At 50.2% G+C, this 21,694-nt stretch overlaps 1 protein-coding gene across 1 annotated transcript in view; it reads right to left on the bottom strand.

Moving 5' to 3' along the window:
- Positions 1–21,694, bottom strand: part of AP3D1 (adaptor related protein complex 3 subunit delta 1) — a 182,832-nt gene that overhangs the window by 27,529 nt on the left and 133,609 nt on the right. Inside the window, exons 26-27 of the mRNA XM_088452992.1 lie at positions 17,800–17,979; positions 6,558–6,605 (exon numbers count right to left, since the gene is read on the bottom strand). Of these exons, the coding sequence (XP_088309118.1) occupies positions 6,558–6,605; positions 17,800–17,979 (228 nt within the window). The remainder of the gene's footprint in view (positions 1–6,557; positions 6,606–17,799; positions 17,980–21,694) is intronic.

Below are 21,694 nucleotides of genomic sequence, written 5' to 3'. Positions count from 1 at the left end.
TTCTCGCGGAAGACGGTTTCCGAGCTCTGAGCATGGTTCGCACTACAGAGCTGGAAAAACCCCTGGACCTTAACATGGCCGCCTCAACAGCCACGCCGTCAAAGACAGCCGAGTCAGGTCCGGGTGAAGACAGGGACCCTGGGACAGAATGTCCGGTCGTAGCGGCAACGGCAGAGGACTGGCCACGGACAGACCCTGAAGGTCTGAGAACCAGTGCCGTCTGGGCCATGCGGGAGCTATCAACAGAAGAGTCCCTCCTTCCTGTTTGAATTTCCGGATTACCCGCGGTAGCAGAGAAAATGGAGGAAACAGATAAGCAAACCGGAATGTCCACCGGACGGACAGAGCATCCACCAGAGACGCCTTTTTGTCTCTTGTGCGAGACCCGTACACCGGCAACTTGTTGTTGTGCCGGGACGCCATGAGGTCGATCTCTAGAAGACCCCACCTGTCCACCAGCAGTTGAAAAACGTCCGGGTGCAGGGACCATTCCCCCGGATGAACGTCCTGGCGACTGAGAAAGTCCGCCTCCCAGTTCAGCACTCCCGGGATGAATACTGCTGATATAGCCGGGAGATTGCGCTCTGCCCATACCAGGATTCGGGACACTTCTACGAGAGCCGCCCGACTTCGGGTTCCTCCCTGACGATTTATGTAGGCCACGGTGGTAGCGTTGTCCGCCTGCACTGGGTGATCTTGGAGAACCCGATGTGCCTGCTGGAGAGCATTGAACACCGCGCGGAGCTCCAAAATGTTTATTGGAAGCTCTGCTTCTGCCTGAGTCCACCTGCCCTGGAACAAGTGTGGACCAGAGACTGCTCCCCAGCCCCGAAGACTGGCATCCTTTGTCAACAGGACCCAATTCGCCACCCAGAACGGATGACCCTTGTTGAGATGGGTCGTCTGCAACCACCAGGCTAAGGACAGGCGAACCTCCGGAGTGAGCACCATCGTCTGGGATTTTAGAGACTGAGGCAGCCCATTCCATTTGGACAGGATCAGGTGCTGCAGAGGTCTGGAGTGAAACTGGGCATATTCCACCATGTCGAATACCGACACCATGGAGCCCAGTAACCTCATCGCCGAATGCAGAGACACCTGGTGGCTCTGCAGACAACTGCGCATCCTCAACTGCAAGGCAGAGATCTTTTCCCCCGTCACAAAGATCCTTTGCTGTCCGGAGTCCAATAAGGCTCCGAGGTGTAGAATCCGCTGAGACGGGATCAGGGTGGACTTCTGCCAGTTTATTAACCAGCCGTGCCGTTGCAGTACCGCAATGGTCAGGTCCAAGTGGCGTAGAAGGAGCTCTGGAGATCCTGCCACCAAGAGAAGGTCGTCCAAGTACGGTAACATGCGGACTCCCTGCAGCCGCAGGTAAGCCGCCATGACCGCCATCACCTTGGTGAAAACACGTGGTGCTGTCGCCAGGCCAAAAGGCAACGCCCGGAACTGAAAGTGGTCGTTGCAGATTGCAAACCTGAGGAGCTGTTGATGGCGTAAAAGAATAGGGGACATGCAGGTAAGCGTCCTGTATGTCCAACGACACCATGTAGTCCCCAGGTTCCAGCGCCAGAATGATGGACCACAGGGTCTCAATCCGAAACTTCGGCACCCGCAAAGATTTGTTGAGAGCTTTGAAGTTGAGTATCGGACGATACAACCCATTGGGTTTCTGCACCAAAAAGAGATTGGAATAGAAACCCTGGCCCCTCTGGGAGAATGGAACAGGCACTATAACTCCAGCCTGGAGCATAGTGTGCAAAACCTTCCGCAGTTCCAAGGCTTTGTTCCGGTCTGATGGCTGACCCGTGGTGAAGAATAGAGACTGGGGTCTTTTTTCCCGGAAAGAGAGGGCGTACCCGTGAGAAACCACCTCGAGAACCCAAGTGTCTGTCGTGGTGACTGACCAACACCGGGCGAACTGCAGCAGACGGCCTCCCACTTTCGGATCCCCCAAAGGGAGGCCCGGACCGTCACCCCAGGCTTGTCATCTGGCTTAGGGGCCGGACGCCTGGTACTCCAGGCCTGCTTCCGGGGCTTGGCCGATTTTTGGGGGCCAGCCTGTCAGGGAAAGGATTGTGCTTTAGGCCTACCCTGGGCCCTATAAGGCCGAAAGTACTACGTACCTGAACCGGAAGGAACTGCAGCAGACGGGAGACATGCCGATTTGGCTGCCGCCAGTGTGGCTACAATTTTGTCCAGGTCCGGACCAAATAGAACTTCTCAGTTAAAAGGCAACGCTTCCAAGCCCTTTTTGGAATCAGCGTCCCTGTGGAGGGGATTCCCACTTAGCAAAATAATTATCCACGAACGGATAAGTCACCGCCAAACGCCTCTGTGGCTGGTATCGTTTGTCAGGCTGTTTCCACGCCTCCTCTAAATGGTCCACCAACTGACCCGAAAGAGGAAACACTGTGGCGTCACCCTTAATATCCTTAAAAAAGGCATATTTAGATTTGCACACGTCCTCAATCACCAAAGCTGTGCGGACTGCCCGAATAAGTCCAGGGATATACACCTTGGACCTAGCGTCCGCCTCCTTAGTACGGAGAGGTTCCTGGTCGGAAAGATCCAGAACCTCCCCATCATCAGACGTCACTTCGTCATCCTCATAAGGAGCAGACAGAGACGCCACCGGCCGCTTATGTGGCCGCTACACAGACTCCCATTGTAACACATCCGACAAGTGCTGTACAGAACTAGTCAGGGAATTAAGGCTCCTGAGAGACCGGGGGAGGGGAAATAGGGAGACTGCGGGGTACCATCAATTGCCTCGGGAAACCCTGCATGGGTGACGACACCACTGATTGCTGGGACAATCCTATCTGTGAGAACGCGGGCTGCGGAGCTAACTTCCCCACCAAGGTTGTACGCGCCTTAGCGAAACAAGCCCAGGGCGGCTCCAGTACCGGTGTTGTGACCATAATTGGCCGTGCCAATAAAAAACACTACCCTCCCCCTCCGCTATAGGTACTTTACAGGTAGTACACTGAAGCTGGAGAGGAAAGTCACTCTCAGACATGATGGTGGAAAGTATGTGACCCCTCTCACAATACTCGGTAGTATAGCGAGAGACCACCCTGCAGCACCGCACCGCAAGGGCTTTAGCAGAAAGAACAGGGACAGTGATAAGGCTGACAGTAAGAAATCAAAAGTACAGGCAGCAGCGCTAGCACAGTCACATACAATGCACAGAAAAATAAATCCTGCACTATCAGCGCTGATACTCAACTACACAGACACAGAGTCTGGTAGGACACAGCGCTGCATACACAGACCTGACCAAGCGGAGGAGAGGTATGCGGGGGAACCCAGACCACGATGCCTCCGATCTTAGGCTTCCAGCAGCGTTCACCATGCATTCTGAAGATGGCCACCGAGGAGCATAGAGGAGGCTGGCCTGGGGGAGGAGCGCTGCCACAGGGCCAGTCGGCGTGTGCAGAGAGGGCTGTGTGCAGCGGGGGAGGCGCCGGCTGTGAGACAGGGAAGGCGCGCTCCCCAGGCATGCATTTAACCCCTGGGACGCCGCAACGCTACCGCTCTGCCGCAGTCCGCTGTCCCAGGGGGGTAGTGGAAGCGCAGGTTAATACCTGGCTCCACGCTGCAGCCAGTCCCCAGGGAGCCCCCTGCCTGGGGACTTTTGGACCATGTTCATCAGGTTCCCACCGCGGGACCCCTGCTGCTTACCTTTGTCCCCCTTGGATCCGGCCATGGTCCAAAACATCTGGGGTCACCGCTAGCTGTGACCTCAGATGCTTACCAGCATCCCCGGATCGGTACCGGCGTTCTGGTACCGGCGGGGGTGTAGGGAAGACAGCATGGACGTCACTACTGACTGTCCATGCTGTACTTCCAGATGTACAGCCACAGCTGCAATTAAGAAAACTTCAGGGGCTCTTCTAAGCCCCCCTCTAGCAGGTGCATCCGACTCCGGCCGGGCACCACACGAAACTGAGATGCCTTGGCTCGGGGGCGGGGTATAGGAGGGGGACTCTAGTGCATCCTGGGAGGCTGAAAACTTAACTCTATGGTGCCCGATGCCTGATGTCATCACCTATACCCCAAGGTATCCTGTGGATACCCTATGGACCCTGAAGTAGAAAAAAAAAAAATTCATCAGGACCATTACGCAGGAGACTCTAGGACAGTGCCAGTCTACTCACCTGCACCCCCCCCCCCCCTCGCTAGAGAAGAGGGGGCCTACACAGAACTGCACCTGCCCACTCCTCTCTTAATACCCTCATGCGTTCTACAAAGTGTCATGACTGTTATGGGTCGCATTTTGAGAAACACAGGAATGCACATGGTTTATAATCCTGTTTCAGTGAGTCTCCTCTGCCTGTGCGGGGGTGGAGGAGAGCGCTCACACTGATCCCATGATTAGGCAACGCCCCTGATAAGCAACGGCTTCAGGGTAAATTGAATGGGATGGGGTCAATATCCGATGGCAGGTATTCGCGTTCCCGCTAGGCTGTTTTAGCAGGGTGCGGCACCCTGCCCTCCTTCTGGAGGGCAAAAAGCACCCTGCCCTAAAGAAGGAGGGCAAAAAGCACCCTGCCCTCACAGGCTGCGGGTGCAGTCTTCACCCGCGGGATGCAGTGTCCCGCGGGTGGAGATATGTGCGGTGACCCGGTCACCACCGGAGAATAGACGCCGGGCACATGCGCCCGGCATCTGTTCTCCCTGTCTGCAGCGCTTGGGGGCTGCCCGGCATGTCCGTAAGTGCCGGGCATGCCCCCAAGTATGATGAAAAAAGGGACGCGTCTTATAGACAAGCCCCCTTTTTGCCCGCGCGCACAAAGTTGCCCTCTCTAGCTCCGGCACCCTGCCTGCCACCGGAGCTAGAGTGAACACTAAGGTATTACGGCTGGCAGAATCCTGGCGCCGGTATCCCTACCGCTGGAATCCTCAAGATAAGTAGCGTTGTTAGGGGGTGGGTTAGCGTTAGGCACTGCCCTGTGCCATCCCCACCCATGGGTTGCAGTGTCCTACAGGTGGGAAAATATGCAGTTACCGATTTCCGCCGGGTGAATAGATGCCATACACATACGTGCAGCATTTATTCACAGTGAGGGGAGAGTTTGGGGGAAGCCCAGCACCTTCGTTAGTTTGGGCACGCCCCCAAAAGTTCCGAATTGGGGACGAGTCACAAATACACGCCCCCTCGCTGTGCAGCCACGCGCCCACATTTCAGAAATGAGCGCAGGGAAGTCCTGCCTGTGGTCTGGAGTGAAGATTAATTTGCTTTAATGCATACCTAATAAAAGGTTTATTTTTATTCTATTTTAACGTATGGAATGACCATTTTCATAGTTGGATATATAGTGTAACCATCATGGATTTCCCTGCTTGTAGAACATTTTACTTTTCTTGATATGCTATTCTTTTATTAGGTACCACAAGGTGTACACAGTGATGGACAAGAATTAACATGAAAAAGAAACCGTGAAAAGTATAAAGAATAAATACAAAAATTGCAATGAAACCATAGACAAGAAGAGACAAGTACAGGAAGTATAGGTTCAAGGGTAAAGCAACTTGCTGTAGCTACAGAAGGGAGTCAGTGGCAAGTTACAGGGAAAGGCACAAGAGCTGTTAATGAACATGTACAGATCCATATGGGTGAGCAGATGGTATCAGAGTTGTTGAAGGGGAAGAGACGAAAGACAAGGAGCACTGATGGTAAGGATAGTGCAGGGGAAGGAACAAGAGGGCCCTGTTTGTACACACAACAAAGGGTGAACTGGAAAGGAGACAAGTTGGGTAGGAGAATGGAGTGAGAGAGGAGCCAAGAGGCGGGCAGGTAAGCTTTAGTGAAAAGGTGCGCCATCAGGAAATGCGAGTGGAAGTACAACATAGCAAAAGGAAGAACGTTCCAGAGGAGGGGCACACAGCAAGAGAAATCTTTCAATGAGGGAATGGGAGGAAATAACCAGAGTAATGGTGCGTACACACTGGGCGATAAAGTGGACGACTGAACGATATCGTTATCGTTCAGTCGTCCACCTTATCGTCCATTTTTAACCCCAAAAAGATGAACGATGACGACGACGCCGTTCCCGCGGATCGTTCGTCATCATCGTTCATCGAGCTGACATGCAGCACAATCTGACGATCTCGTCAGGTTGCTGCATGTCAGGGAATGGGGGAGAGAGCCCGAAATATGGCCAATATATATAAGCAATTTATAAAGGAGCATCACCTTTATAAATAGTGGGATGGTAATTTATTGGGAGGCAGATGGCCATTAATACTATAAAGAATATTGTAATCATAATGTTGCCACTTTTTCTGTTTATATGAAGAACTGAATTCAGAAAGAATGATGTGCATATTTGAGAAGTGGAGGAGCCATTTAGTATCAGGAAGGCAATATAGATTAGCCAGCGAAGGGTTTCTCTGGTGAAGCTGTGCAGTGTAAAACGCATACAAAGCACTCCGAAGATCAGGTGTGTAAGTTATAGCAAAGGTATGTCATGCTTGAAATATCTAATGTTAAATGATCATTGTAAAAAAATAACCTGTGTGTCACATTTATTCACTACATTGTCACTTACCATTTTGATGAATTTATTTTCAGCCAAAAGACAATAACTGGACATTGGCTAGAAAAAATAAAAAAAGTGTGAAATAATTTAATGCCAGCATAGCCACACACCTGTATAAATTATGGTAATTAAATACTGCTATACAAATTTGTATTTAATATGAATTAAAAATCAAGTAGAATATGGTAAGTTTACAGCTCAATATTTTGGGGATAAAAACAAATCACCTAAAAAAAAAAAAAAAAAAAAGGATTTTTGGTACTTCCCGTTAAATAATATTCTCTCAGTCCATCTGGGGGACACTTGCCCCATGGGGTGTAGAGGGCGCTATTCAAGGTGCAGTTACAAGTGCAAACCTAAATGTGTATGCAGGCTGCCTACTCCCCCTCTATATCCCATAGGGCACAGCAACTCCATTTTGACTTTAATAAGCCCACAGGAAAAAAAGAACACTCAAACAAGAGAACGTGAAAGCAGTGCAACAAAGAAACAGATGGAGTGCAGTGTACCCCAGATGGATTAAGAGAAACGGATCTAACGGTGAGTACCAAAAAACCCTACTTTCTCTAACATTCGATCTGAAGGAAGGGAAGGAACACTCAGCTACGGAAGCGTGCACAAATTTACACCCAAAACTGGCATCTCTAGCTTCAAAAAAAGATTTAATTTGTAGAACTTTGTAAAAGAACGGATTGAGGACCAGGTGGCCTAGCATAATTGCTTCACAGAGGTACAGTACCACGCCACCCAAGAGGCATTCACCGATCTGGTAGAACAGGCAACCAGGCGATCTGGAACTGGGGCCCTTCTGAAACATATGCTTGCTAGATAATCGCCCCGATTCATCTGGCCAACAACTATTGAGTTGCTGGCCAACCTCTCTTCTACGCATCACAGAGCACGAGTAGGCTGTCCATTTTACGGTATATAGCAGATCTCTTCACATAGATCCGCAGGTCTCTGACAACATCCAGAAGGCTCAGAGCATCCCTGCTGCCAGAGGACGAATCGTCACCTAGAGCCGGAAGAACAATATCCTGGTTAAAATTCAATGGGGAAAAGCCCTTCGACTGAAAAGGCGGCGGCCTGGTGCACAGAACCACCCAATCTTGGTGAAAAACGAGAACTGGTAACCTGCAGGAAAGTGCTCCCAACTCAGACTGGTCTGGCAGGTGAAATAGCTAGCAAAAAAGAACATTTCCAGGTTAGACAGTTGAGATGAACGATATGCAGAGGTTCAAAAGGTGGCTTTTGAAGTGCTGACAAATTGAGTTCCCATAACCGGAGGCACATAGGATGGTAGGACATGAAAGCACACGCTGAAGAAAAGTCTGAAGCTCAGAGATAGCGACCAACTTACAGTGCATTGAAAAAAAGACTGAAAGGAATGAAACCTGAAATTTTAGTAAAGATAATTTCCATGAATTAAGAAGTATAAGCCCACTTATGTTCACACTAGGAGATGTAAATTCTCCAAACGCAATGGTAATTTGCGGCCTAGGGTGGCTTACTGGCCTTTATTATAGTCTGAATGACCAGGTCAGAGAGGCCCTTAGCTCGGAGAATCATGGCTTTAACAGCCATGCAGTCAAATCCAAAATTCTGATCGAAAAACTAGCAATAACTTGGCAGATCTGGTTGGATGATCCGCCTCCATGTTGAGGATGTCAGTGTACCACAACTGCTTTGGCATGTTTGGAGCCACCAGGACAACGTGAACTCCCTTGGCTTAGGCCTTTTCAGCACGTAAGGGAACACCAGAATCTGTGAAAACAGACACTGAGCAGAACTGCCAAGAGACAGTCACTGCATTCACAAAGATTGTATTTGGATCCCTTGTGCACGTGCCGTACAGTGGCATCTTGTGATTGCGTTGAGAGCCCATTAATTCCACGTCCGGCAGACCCAGTTGATCCACAAGTTGGCTGAAGATCTCCTGATAAAGGGACCATTTCCTGGGATGAACCTTGTACCGGGCTTAGAAAATCAGTTTCCCTGTTGTATACTCCTGGGATGATCACTAGCACATGCCTTTCCACCTATCGGAAGAGCTTGACTGTTTGCCATGGAGCTGCCTGTTCCGCCTTGGTGGTTGAGGTTAGCAATGACATTGTCCGACTGGATCTTGAGGAGCCTTCCTTGAAGGTGTGCCTGAAGGAAAGCCAGATGAATGGCCAAGACAATTATTGGAAGTCTTGCCCAGGTCCAAACCCCTTGAAGACAAAACAAGAGATATGGTAAGAACTTACCTTTGTTATCTCTGTTTCTACAAAGTCCATAGGGTCCACAGGGTTGACCTTGGGGGTATAGCTGGATCTGGATCCACGGGCACCACGCAGTTAAAGCTTTGCTGCTCCCAGGATGCACTTGGGTCCGTCCTCCTCTATACCCCGCCCCGGCCACAGGCACCTCAGTTGGTAAGCAGCTAAGGCCGGAGGAGGAGACTAAACAGAGAGAAGGAAGACTGGAACACACAAGAAACCATACTCACAGAAATGGGAGACGGAAAACCGGTGACCAGCCACACAGCCCATTTGAAGCCAGGTGCGTCAGGGCGGGCGCCCTGTGGACCCTATGGACTTCGTAGAAACAGAGATAACAAAGGTAAGTTCTTACCATATCTCTTGTTTTCTACTTCAGGGTCCATAGGGGGTCCACAGGGTTGACCTTGGGGATGTCCCAAAGCAGTTCAACTAAGGGCGGGGACGCTCCTGTGCTGAAAGGAGTACCCGGCGCCCAAAGGATGCATCCTGAGAGGCGAAGGTGTCAAACGCATAAAACCTCAAAAACGTCTGAATTGAAGACCAAGTAGCCGCCTTACACAGCTGAACAGCGGAGGCGCCACGTCTAGCAGCCCAAGAGGGATCCACAGAACGAGTGGAATGAGCCTTAACGGAGGCTGGCACAGGTAAACCCTCCTGCGCATAAGCCTCACAAATAACTGAACGAAGCCAACGGGCTAACGTTTGCTTGTTGGCAGGCCAACCCCTCTTGTGAAAACCGAAGAGGACAAACAAAGAATCCGACTTCCTAACCGAAGCAGTCCGGTCCACATAGATTCCAAGTGCCCGGACCACATCCAAGGAAGCCTCACCAGCAGAAAGATCAGATGACTGAAAAGCTGGCACAACAAGTTCCTGATTAATGTGGAACTTGGAAACCACTTTGGGCAAAAACTCAGGACGCGTGCGGAGCACTGCCCTGTCCTGGTGAAAAATCAGAAAAGGAGGGCGACAGGAAAGCGCCCCCAATTCTGAAACCCTCCTGGCCGAAGCAATTGCCAGGAGAAAAATGGTCTTAAACGTCAGCCACTTGAGCTCCACCGACTCAAGCGGCTCAAAAGGAGGACCCTGCAAGACCCGCAGCACCACCGCCAAGTCCCACGGAGCCACCGGAGGCATGAAGGGAGGCTGGATCCTGAGAACACCTTGGAAAAAGGTGTGAACGTCTGGCAGTGTAGCAATCCGTCGCTGAAACCACACGGACAAAGCAGACACATGAACCTTCAGAGAGGCCAGGCGTAAGCCGAGGTCCAAACCCGATTGAAGAAATTCCAAGATTCTGGAAACCCGAAACACCTGCGGATCATAGTTTCTGGATTCACACCACTGAAAATAAGTGCGCCACACCCTGTGGTAAATCCGCGCGGAAGCAGGCTTGCGTGCCCTAAGCATGGTACCAATCACCGAACTGGAGAAACCCCTAGACCTCAAGACGGCTGTCTCAAGAGCCACGCCGTCAAAGACAGCCGACCCAGATCCGGGTAAAGGCAGGGCCCTTGAGACAACAGGTCCCGACGCTGAGGAAGAAGGTACGGAGCGTCGATGGAGAGGCACCTCAGATCGGAGTACCAAGGACGTCTGGGCCACGCCGGAGCCACCAGCACGAGTATGCCGCCGTCCTGCTTGAATTTCCGCAGAACCCGAGGAAGTAAGGATATCGGAGGAAACAGATACGCCAGGTGAAACGTCCATTTCACCGACAGAGCGTCTACCAGACAGGCGCCTGCGTCTCTTGTCCTTGACCCGTAAACGGGCAACTTGTGATTGTGACGGGAGGCCATCAAGTCCAGCTCCGGCAGCCCCCACCTGTCCACGAGTAGCTGAAACACCTCTGGGTGAAGCGACCATTCCCCGGGATGCACGTCGTGACGGCTGAGGAAGTCCGCCTCCCAATTGAGGACTCCGGGAATGAAGACTGCCGAGATCGCTGGAACGTGACACTCCGCCCAAGCAAGAATGCGAGACACCTCCGACATTGCTGCCCGACTGCGAGTTCCCCCTTGGTGGTTGATGTACGCCACCGTGGTGGCGTTGTCGGACTGCACCTGAACCGCCCTTCCGTGAAGAGCGGGGCCGGACGACTGCAGGGCCCTGTACACAGCCCGCAGTTCCAGGATGTTGATGGGGAGAAGTGCTTCTTCCGCGGACCAACGACCCTGAAGCGATAATGAGCCGGTCACTGCCCCCCAACCCCGAAGACTGGCATCCGTCGTGAGCAGGACCCAGTCCGGGATCCAAAAGGGGCGCCCCTCGACCAGATGCGCCGTCTGAAGCCACCAAGCCAAAGACTGCCGAACCTACGGGGACAACACCAGCATCTGAGAGCGGATCCGGTGAGGTAACCCGTTCCATTCCGATAGAATCAGCCCCTGCAGGGGCCGGGAATGGAACTGGGCAAATTCCACCATGTCGAAAGTCGACACCATGGACCCCAGAACTCTCATAGCTGAATGGACCGACAGGCGGCAACTGCTCAGGCAACTGTGTATCCGCAGCTGCAGGGAGGAGACCTTCTCTGGAGTCAGGAAAATCCGCTGCTGACGAGAATCCAGCAGGGCTCCCAAATGAACCATCCGCTGTGATGGAATCAGGGAGGACTTCTTCCAGTTTATCAACCACCCGTGTGCTTGAAGACAAGCAATGGTCAGGTGGAGATGTCGAAGAAGCACCTCCGGGGAGCTCGCCAGCAGCAGAAGATCGTCCAGGTACGGCAACAGATGTAGACCCTGACCCCGAAGGTGGGCAGCCATAACCGCCATCACCTTGGTGAACACCCTCGGAGCCGTGGAAAGGCCAAAAGGCAACGCCCGAAATTGGTAGTGATGGTTCAGGATAGCAAACCTCAGATACCGCTGATGTGCCGGTGCTATGGGCACATGGAGATAGGCGTCCTGGATATCGAGGGAGACCATATAATCCCCGGGTTCCATCGCCAGAATGATGGAACGTAACGTTTCCATCCTGAACCTGGGAACTCTGAGGTATCTGTTCAGAGACTTCAAATTCAGGATAGGGCGATGAGAACCATTGGGTTTCTGTACCAGAAACAGAGTAGAATAGTACCCCGTCCCGCGCTGAGACTGCGGAACGGGAACAATGACCCCTGGTTGTAGCAAGGATTCTATAGCTACCTGAATCTGACCAGCTTTGGTCTTGTCCAGAGAAGGACTCGTACAGAAAAACTGGTGGGGCGGCCTGAACCGAAAAGACAGGGCGTACCCCTGAGAGACTACTTCTCGAACCCAGGCATCCGTGGTGGTATTGTGCCAACACTGGGCGAATTGGAGAAGTCGGCCTCCCACTCTGGGGTCCCCCAGAGAGAGGCCCGTCCCATCAGGCAGCAGGCTTATCCTCCTGCTTGGAAGAAGGGCGCCGAGCACTCCATGCCTGCTTCTTGGGCTTGGGTGCGGCCTTGGTCGCCGAATGTCTCGGGAAGGACTGGCCCTTGGCCTTACCCTGAACCCGAAAGGACCGAAAGGCAGAGCTCCTCACTTTAGCCGGCGCAGAGGCCGAAGGGAGAAAAGCAGACTTGGACTTAGCCAAAGTATCCACTATTTTGTCCAAATCCGGACCAAATAGTAAATCACCATTAAAAGGCAAGGCCTCCAGACCCTTTTTTGAATCTGCATCAGCCCTCCAGGACCTCAGCCACAGGGAGCGCCGAGCAGACACCGCTGCAGCCGACACCCTAGAAGTGAGCAGGCTGGCATCTAAAGACGCTTCCCCAATATAGGAAGCTGCATCCCGCATCTGTCCCACTAACGCTCTCTGGATATCCGGAGCCTCATCAGGAAAGTTATCCTCCAAGGCATTGGCCCATGCCTCAATGGCTTTAGCCACCCAGGAGATAGCCATGGACGGGCGAGCCACCGCCTCGGAAAGAGAATAAATGGACTTTAAACAAGTCTCCACCTCCCTGTCCGTGGGATCCTTCAAAGAGGAGATAGACGGCAATGGCAGCGTCGCGCTTTTGATCAAGCGGGTAACGTGGGAATCCACTGCCGGCGGAGTTTCCCATTTCCTGCAATGAGCTTCAGGAAAAGGATAGTTCGCCGCCAACCTCTTCTGTGGATGGAACCTCTTACTAGGTAACTGCCAGGCCGCCGCCATATGATCCGATAATTGATCAGACAGGGGGAACATAGTTGAAGTCACCTTGGCCTTTTTAAAATTAGGAAACTTCGAACTAGGAGCCGGCGCATCATCCTCTACATAGCCCGCACCGCCCTAACTAAGGCTGGAACATTAATGGAGGACTTAGCTTCCACCTCCTGCCCCATGACATCAGAGTCAGAGTCCTCACGGATTTTTCCATCATCCGAGGACACTTCCGAGTCCGACAACTGCGCAGCTAGTGAACTCACAACCGGACGTTTAGACACCCTTGGTGGCACATCACCTTGCAACATGGACTGAAACGCCGAGGATGAAGCCGCCAGACTCTGTACGGAGCTGGATAGAACATCCACCCAAGGCGGAGGAGCCGTCGGAGCAAAACTCTGCAAAGGTACTACAGACTGACGCGTCCCTGGGGAAGACTGCACATACACAGGCAGTCCCGAGTAAGGACCCACAGTCTGGGCCCCGGGGGGAGACCGCAACATTTGTGGAACCCCCGGGGAATGGGGGATGGTGGGCTGCGGCAACGCCCTAGAAGGGACCGCTGATGGGACCGATAACCGGTCCGCAATAGACGCCAGCACCTGTGAAAACATCGCCCAAGGAGGGTCCTGTGATACACCGCCCGCCCGCACAGACCATCCTGAGATAAGTCCTCCCCATCAACTCCAGCAGCACAACGTCTGCAGGAAAATAGCACAGGAGCCACAGAGCGCTCAGTCTCCTCATCAGACATGATACCGTAAATCACAAGAAATAGGTATCACCAGAGGAATTACGGTTTTAACACCCGCGCACTCCCAGTATGCGACACAACAGCCCAGATATGGTACTGTGTAGCACCCAACAGTATGTGACTGACCCCACAAATACGTGTTTTATATAAGTGAGGGTCTCAGAAAAACGCCCTTCCCCCACACACCTGCGAGCCGTAGGAGAAGGAAAGTGATAGTTATAAGCTGACAGCAAGGAGAATAAGTCACAGACAGGCAGCACTAGCAATAGTCACATACAATGCAGAAAAGTTAGTACTCACTGCACCTTCCGCTACAATCAACCGCCCAGATTCAGTGTCTGGGAGGGCTATAGCGCTGTGTACACTGTCCTTTAGCAGGGGAGAGGTACACAGGGGGACCGGTCCACTTGATACCGCCTGGGAGTCTGCGATGTGCCAGTAAAGATGGCCGCCGGAGACCTCAGAGGAGGAGTGGCCGTAAGATAAGAGCAGCTCAGCGATGCCAGACTCCTAGTTGAAAGGCGCGCTGAGCTGAGGGGAGGAGCCGCTAGACAGGGAAGGCTGCCTCCCCTGGCTAGCAATTAACCCCCGGGTTGCCGGTCCCGCTACCAGCCTGATACCCTGGTGGTCTAGCGGACACGCGGGGTATTCCTCAAGTGAGGGGGAGCCCGCCGCCGCCGCTAGCGCCTCTGGTCTGTCCCCAGAGACCGGAGGCTTCTGACTGCATAGAAAGTATCCGGCCCTGATCCCCGTCGCGTCCGGCAGCAGTCAAGGGAGTCCCCAGAGCCCGGCTAGTACAGGCTCTGGGGTCCCGCCGCGATCCCCAGAGCTGTACTGGCGTCGCGGCGCCAGCGGAGAGAAGGAGCGGCAGCGTGGACGTCCTAAAGGACAGTCTGATGCTGCCGCTCTAACAGTGTAAAAAAAGAAGAAAAATATTAAAAATTCTCTCTTTAAAATAAAGCTTAGGGGCTGCTCCTGCAGCCCCACTGCGACAGGGTGACCCGACTCCGGCCGGGCACCAACTAAAACTGAGGTGCCTGTGGCCGGGGCAGGGTATAGAGGAGGACGGACCCAAGTGCATCCTGGGAGCAGCAACGCTTTAACTGCGTGGTGCCCGTGGATCCAGATCCAGCTATACCCCCAAGGTCAACCCTGTGGACCCCCTATGGACCCTGAAGTAGAAAGATCCCACTTCACTGTGCCCCAACCTTGCAGACTGGTGTCTATGGTCATTATGGTCCACCGCCCGGATCGACTGATATACAGTGTGCCAGGCTGCATCTGGTGAGCCACTACATCAGGGTGTGTAGAGTTGTCTGCGACAATGGAAACACTTGGGACAACAAGTTGGGATCAGTACGAGACCAACAGACAAGATGTTGCAGCTATATAGTCTGAATTGAAGTGTGCATATGGAATCACCTCGAATCAAGATACCATCCTGCCCAGCAACTTCATGCAGAGCAAAACAGACACTTGTTTGGCAGAGAGCAGGGCAAGAACTTGCCTCTGGATGGCCAAGATCTAGTCTTCTGGCAGGAACACCTTGTGACAACTGGTGTCGAAGAGGAGACCTTCTGTGACAGGATGAGGTTGAACTTCTGGAAGTTAATCACCCATCCATGCCGTCCATTGTTTTTGTGGTCAGCTGCAGATGAGACTGAAGCAGAACTTCTGAACTGGACTTGATGATCATCCAGAAATGGGATGATCGTGACTCCCATGTACCTTAAATGTGCTGCCATTACAGCAATGACCATCGTGAATACCCGTGAAACTGTGGCCAGACCGAAGGGCAAAGCCCTGAACTGGAAATGATCCTTGCCCACAGCAAATCAGAGGAGGCAGTGAGGCCCTTCCAGATTGGGGCATTTAAGCGCATGCATCTTTGATATATATAACTGCAAAAAAACTTGTTCTGCTTCATGAAATTGATGACCATATAGATGGACTCCATCTTGAACTTGGCAATCCTAAGATGTAAATTGAGCATTTTGAGATTCAAGATGGGTCGAAAAGAGAAGTGCGGTTTTGGAACTAAGTACAGATGGGAGTAAAACCATGATGCTGCCTTGGGGATGTAGAGATAATCCTTGCTGTGGGGATGCCTGTATTAGGGAAGAGTTTTACCATTGAAGGGCGAGACATCTGAAAAAAAAGGGTGCAGTGGAGGTGAACGGCGAAGGGCCCTGGATGGAGATCCCAAGTGGAATATTTTTGCTTTCCATGATATGTGGTCCATCCCATGGCTAAAAGGACGAAAAACACTTGATCAGCTCTAGAGGGTGTGTAGTGAGCTGTTTGAGCTCTGAAGTAGCCTAAACCAGAGACTTAAGACAGACTGGCTCTGCAACATCAATGGGTGTACCACATGAATGACATCTCACCCCAATGCCCAACAATGGAGAATGGGAGCTGACAGAGGCCGTCTCCGAAGCAGTCCGCTGCCTAGTACGGGGATGCCATGATATGTATCCCCTACCTGGGACAATGAGCAACCTGCACCTACTTCTCCTGTGTAGGATTAATACTTCCACAATGAACACCCCAGCCACTTAACATACTGTTACGTGTCAAGAGTTTGCATCAAGGGGAATACTGTAGTTGTGCGTTTTGTTTTTTTTGGAAGGTCTATTGCTTAGGCAGTGTCGAGATTTTAGTCTCCTCAGAAAAATAGGAATACCACAGGAATATTCCTGTTCATACTGAAGAGGAGTTGGTCTGGGTGCATCCACACTCCCTCAATTACAATAACTATTTCAATGGGAAAATACTGGGTCACTCTTTAACCCAGAGAAGCAGTGCTTCCTGCAATGACGGTATAGTTAGATTCATCAATATCCTTTAAAGATAGCTTAGCAGCTTTTCTATTAATCTCACAATTAAATTTGGTTTTTCAGAGTCAAACTGAGCCATCATCAGATGAGCCAGAAACATCACAATAAACTTTCTGAGCCACATTTTCCTAGTAACAAACATATCAGCGAATACTATCATCCATTTAATAATAGCTACCATTTGAGCTGCTGCTCATTACTACTGTAATTAGGAAAATCTTCAATGAAAAACTAGCTTCAGATCACATAGTATAATTCTGGTTTTTTTTAATATTTCACAGATATCTCAGCTGACTAACATCCTTTCCTTAGTTGGAGGCCTATAACCAATGTATATCATAGTGCTAATAGGAACTACGCTAAATTGAAAAAGCAAGCAAAAAACATTACAGCTGAATATACTGCCTTGGAATTGCTGCTCTTGGCTAGGACCGTTTCACCTCCACAGCGCTCAGACAATATACATGTCAGTGCCTGAGATTGGAACTCCAAGTTACCAGCAATTGCTCTAACTCTTGGAATCCATTTCAACAGTCAAACGGGTGCCCCAGGCATGTATGTATGAGAGAGAGATAGATATATATATATATATATATATCTCAAGATTTATAATTATCCCAACATATCAGAGCATGTAAGTCACTAAGGAACGTCTTGTAACACAAGACAAGTCCCACTACATTGCACCTGGTTAGTACTCATGCTGGTGCTTCATAAAAGGAGCCTATATAACTTCTTCTCCCTCCTGGCAGTGGGCCATGTTACAGGTTAGCCCCAAAGCTAAAAAGGCAACAAAACTGTCTAGCCTTACTCTATGGACATGAGCACAGGAAAGAAGAGACAGAAAGGTGGGAAGTGTGTCCTTATATACTCTCCAGGGGTGTCTTCTTTTCTGTCCTGACACTGGAGGGATAGACTAACCTCAACTGTGCATAAATGTAATGGATGAAGACAATATATTACAGCAATGCACATATGTCAGTACAAAGCAAGGTTTTACATTTATCAGTTGACTAAATAAAGACAACCAATTATTTGGGACTCCAAAATAGAAAATCAAAGACTACATAATGAGGAAAAAAAGTTCAACTGTTCTAAAATACAGTAGGTCTAACTAAATCTCTATTACAGTTACACTAATGTTTTTCAATTTCCGTTTCCTACTATTCCATTTGTGTTCAACTATTTCAGTCAGCACCATATTTCTTTATGTCCACCAACATTTTAAACTAAATTATATTTGTTCCACACATTGTTGTTCAGCCTTGATATCTTACAGGAAGGGGCTCCTCTTCATCTAAGGTCCCATTATGAACAGATTCTGTATGTTCCCCTACAGGTGATTCGTTGCGATGATGATGATGGTGGTGGTGGTGGTGTTTCTTCTTCCGCAATTTCTTATCCTCCTTAGAATCTTCTTTCTCCTTCTTATGTTTTTTCTTATGTCGATGAGACTTCTGTCACAAAAAAAAAAAATGGGAAAGGATAGCTGCAAAAAGTACATTTTATCTAAATTTACATATACCCCTTTTGCTTCTATTGCACACAGCACTAGATAAGCAGCAAGGACTAACGCAACATGGGTATATTTACCAAAGTGTGGGTTTTTAGAAGTGGAGATGTTGCCCACAGCAATCAATCAAATTCTACTTAACATTTATCTCGCACCTTCTAGAAGATAATAGCTAGAATCTGATTGGTTGCTATGGGCAACATCTCCACTTCTAAAAACCCAAACCGTAGTAAATATACCCCACGGTGCTAATCTGTGAGAATGCTTGAATTACCGAGTGGAAGAACAGAAGTGGTATTACAGATTCCAGCAATGACTGTGAAAAGCTACTGCAGAAGCGATATCCAAGTTTTAAGTGTTTTAAATGCATCCTCTCAACTGTAGATCTTCAAGAATGTCTGTGATAATTCTAGTTTCTAGTTGAACTGCTGGTGATGTGATAAAGCCAGACTTTAGTTTGTGTTACCTCTTGCTGGAGTTGAATGAATGAACTGTGTGAAATGTTATCTAAATTCAAGCTGTCTGTAAACCATTTGGTGGGATGGCTGGAATTGTAATCAAATTGTTTGCTAGAGAATGTTATTTCCACGGATTTCTGGGAAGTGTCTAACCAAGTTATGTGAATGAAAGTCTGCATGTTAAGAAGCCTAGGCCAGCGATTGAATATGTGCACCACTGAAAAAGGCCATTACCAACTGATATTACATAACCATTGTAAAAGTGTTCTGTATATACGTAATACAAGTCACACTCCTCTAATTATTTGCCTATTGTTACCCAATCTAGTTAGTTTTCCATTTTGTAATCGTGTATTATTTTTTGAGTTATATATATTTTATTTAAAAATAAATAAAAAAAATCAGAAACTTGGAGGACGGGACACCGACAGCAAAATTTTTCCTATCCCAGGATGCTCCGGTCCTGAGGGCAACTCAGTTTTGCCCAAGGCAGGAGCAAGATAGGAGAGAAGGAAGACTGGTACACAGAAGAATCACACTCTCACACAGAGAAGGAAACAAGTGATCAAGAGAATAAACCCATAGAAGCCAGGTGCGTCAGGGCAAGTGCCCTGTGGACTTCGAAGAAAGAGTTAACAAAGGTTAGTTTTACCATAACTCTCCTTTTCTTCTTCAGGGTCCATAGGGCTCCACAGGGAGACAATGGGGATGTCCCAAAGCAGTGGTTCAAGGGCAGGGACGGTCCTGAGCTGAGAGGAGAACCCGGCGCCCGAAGAAAGCATCCTGAGAGGCAAAGGTATCAAAGGCAAAGAACCTAAAAATGGTGTGGACAGAAGACCACGTGGCCGCCTTGCATAATTATTCGGCAGATGCAACACGGCGGGCTGCCCACGAAAGTAGAATGAGCAGAGACTGTAGCCGGCACAGGAAGGCCAGTCTGTGTGTAAACCTGTGAGATAGTCATGCGACGCCATCTGTCCAGAGTCTGTTTGTTAGCTGGCCATCCCTTCTTATGGAATCCATATAGGATGAAGAGGGAATCAGATTTCCTGATAGAACTAGTACAGTCCACGTAGATCTTCAGAGCACGGACCACATCCAAAGAGGCCTTACCTGCTGAGAGGTCTGGTGACTGAAAGGCCAGAGCCACAATTTCCCCACTGAGGTGGAAACGAGAGACCACCATGGGCAGGAAGCCAGGGCGCGTTTGAGCAACCCTGTCCGCATGAAAGATTAGAAATGGGGATCAACAGGAAAGCGCCTCTAAATCAGATACCCTACGGGCAGATGCTCTAGCCAGAAGAAACAGTCTTCGCAGTGAGCCATTTGGCATCTACTGAATCCAGCGGTTCGAATGGAGGTTCTAGAAAGTGCGTGGAGAGCCACTGACAAATCCCACTGAGCCACAGGAGACACAAAGGGAGGTTGCATACATAGAACACCTTGCAGGAAGGTGTGAACATCTGGTAGAGCTGGTTGCGCTGGAACCAGATGGACAGAGCAGAGACGTGCATCTTCAGAGAAGCTAGGTGGAGTCCGAGATCCAATCCAACTTGAAGAAATGAAAGGATTCTAGAAAGCCTAAAAACCTGAGGGTCATAGTTTCTAGTAGCACACCACTATCGGACTGTACTTGTACAGGCTTGCCCTGAAGAATATCCCGAGTGAGTTTTTTAAATGTCTCAGAGTTCCAGTACGTTGATTGGAAAGACCGCCTTGGCTGGAGTTCAGCAACCCAACCCATCGTTCTGGATCTGAGCAGATGAGGCAGCCTGTTCTACCTGGAGTGGATCACGTGTTGTAGGGGCCTAGAGTGAAATTGAGCGAACTCCACCATGTCGAAGGTGGGCACCATGGATCCCAAGGTCTGCACTGCAGAGTGCATTGACACTCAATGACTGTGGAGTAATCTGTGCACTCAGTGCTTGAATAGAGATATTTTGTCTGCTGTCAAGAAGGTTCTCTGAGCCAGAGTGTCCAGGAAGCCTCCCAGATGTACCATTCTTCGAGAAGGTGTCAGGGAAGGCTTTTTACAGTGTATCAGCCAACCGTGCATTTGTAGGAAGCGAATGGTTACTTGTAGATGGCTGTGAAGAATATCTGGGGAGCTTGCTAAGAGCAAGAGATCGTTTAAGTATGGGAGCAGTCTGATCCCTTGACGACGAACCCCCGAAAGAGTCCAACAAGGCCGGCACCACAGCCGGCTGATTCAGGTGAAAGGCAGAGACCACCTTAGGTGGCAAAAAAGAAGGTTGGGTATGCAGTTTTGACCGATCATCGTGAAAAATTAAGAGGAATGCCAGGACAAAGCTCCAAGTTCCAACACTCGCCTAGCCGAAGCCAGGGCCAAGAAAAGGACCATCTTCCAAGTTAAATATTTAAAATCCACGTCCTTCAGAAGGCTCAAACGTGGACGATTGAAGGAAGGAGAAGACGAGGTTCAGGTCAATCCGGAGCCACTAGGTTGACTGTGGACGACTCGCGTTTGATCCGCTTGAGAACCCGAGGAAGAAGTTGAGAACAAGTATACAAGGCTGTATGGCCAAGGAATCCGTAAAGCATCCGCTCCCACAGCTGCCAGTTCCCAGGTCCTGGAGCAGTAAAGGGGTAGTTGTCGATTGTTCCGGGACGCCATTAAATCTATCTCTGGCCTCCACCCTTGGTAAACTAGTTGAAGGAAGACCTCGGAATGAAGGGACCACTCCCCGGGGTGAAGATCCTGACGACTGAGGTAGTCCGCTTCCCAGTTGTCAACTCCCAGAATGAAGACTACGGAGATGGCCTCGACGTGTCTTTCTGCCCCCAGAAGAATGTGGCTGGCGCCTCTCATTGCCAGACGACTGCGAGATCCCCCTTGCCGATTTATGTAAGCCAGAAGGGCCTTGGAGCAGCCTGTATCAAGGACCTGTGTACTGCCCGCAGTTCAAGAACATTGATCGATAAGAGGGATTCCTGCCTCGGCCAACGCCCCTGGAAGTGATTGCTGGAGCTCAAAGGTGGTCATTTAAAACGAGCGACATGGATGAGGTGCTGACGAAGGGCGAAAAAGTTTTTTTTTAGACTCTGCGTCCGCTTGCCAAGCACGAAGCCAAAGTGCCCAGCGAGCAGCGACAGCCAAAGCAGAGATCCTAGAGCCTACCAGACCGATATCTCCGAAGGCGTCTCCCAAGTATACTGTGGATTCCTGAATATGCTCTGCCA

Source organism: Taudactylus pleione, unplaced genomic scaffold (assembly GCF_031769625.1).
Source record: "Taudactylus pleione unplaced genomic scaffold, aTauple2 ptg000560l, whole genome shotgun sequence".
Lineage (NCBI taxonomy): Eukaryota > Metazoa > Chordata > Amphibia > Anura > Myobatrachidae > Taudactylus > Taudactylus pleione.
This window is presented reverse-complemented; position numbering and strand designations above follow the sequence as displayed.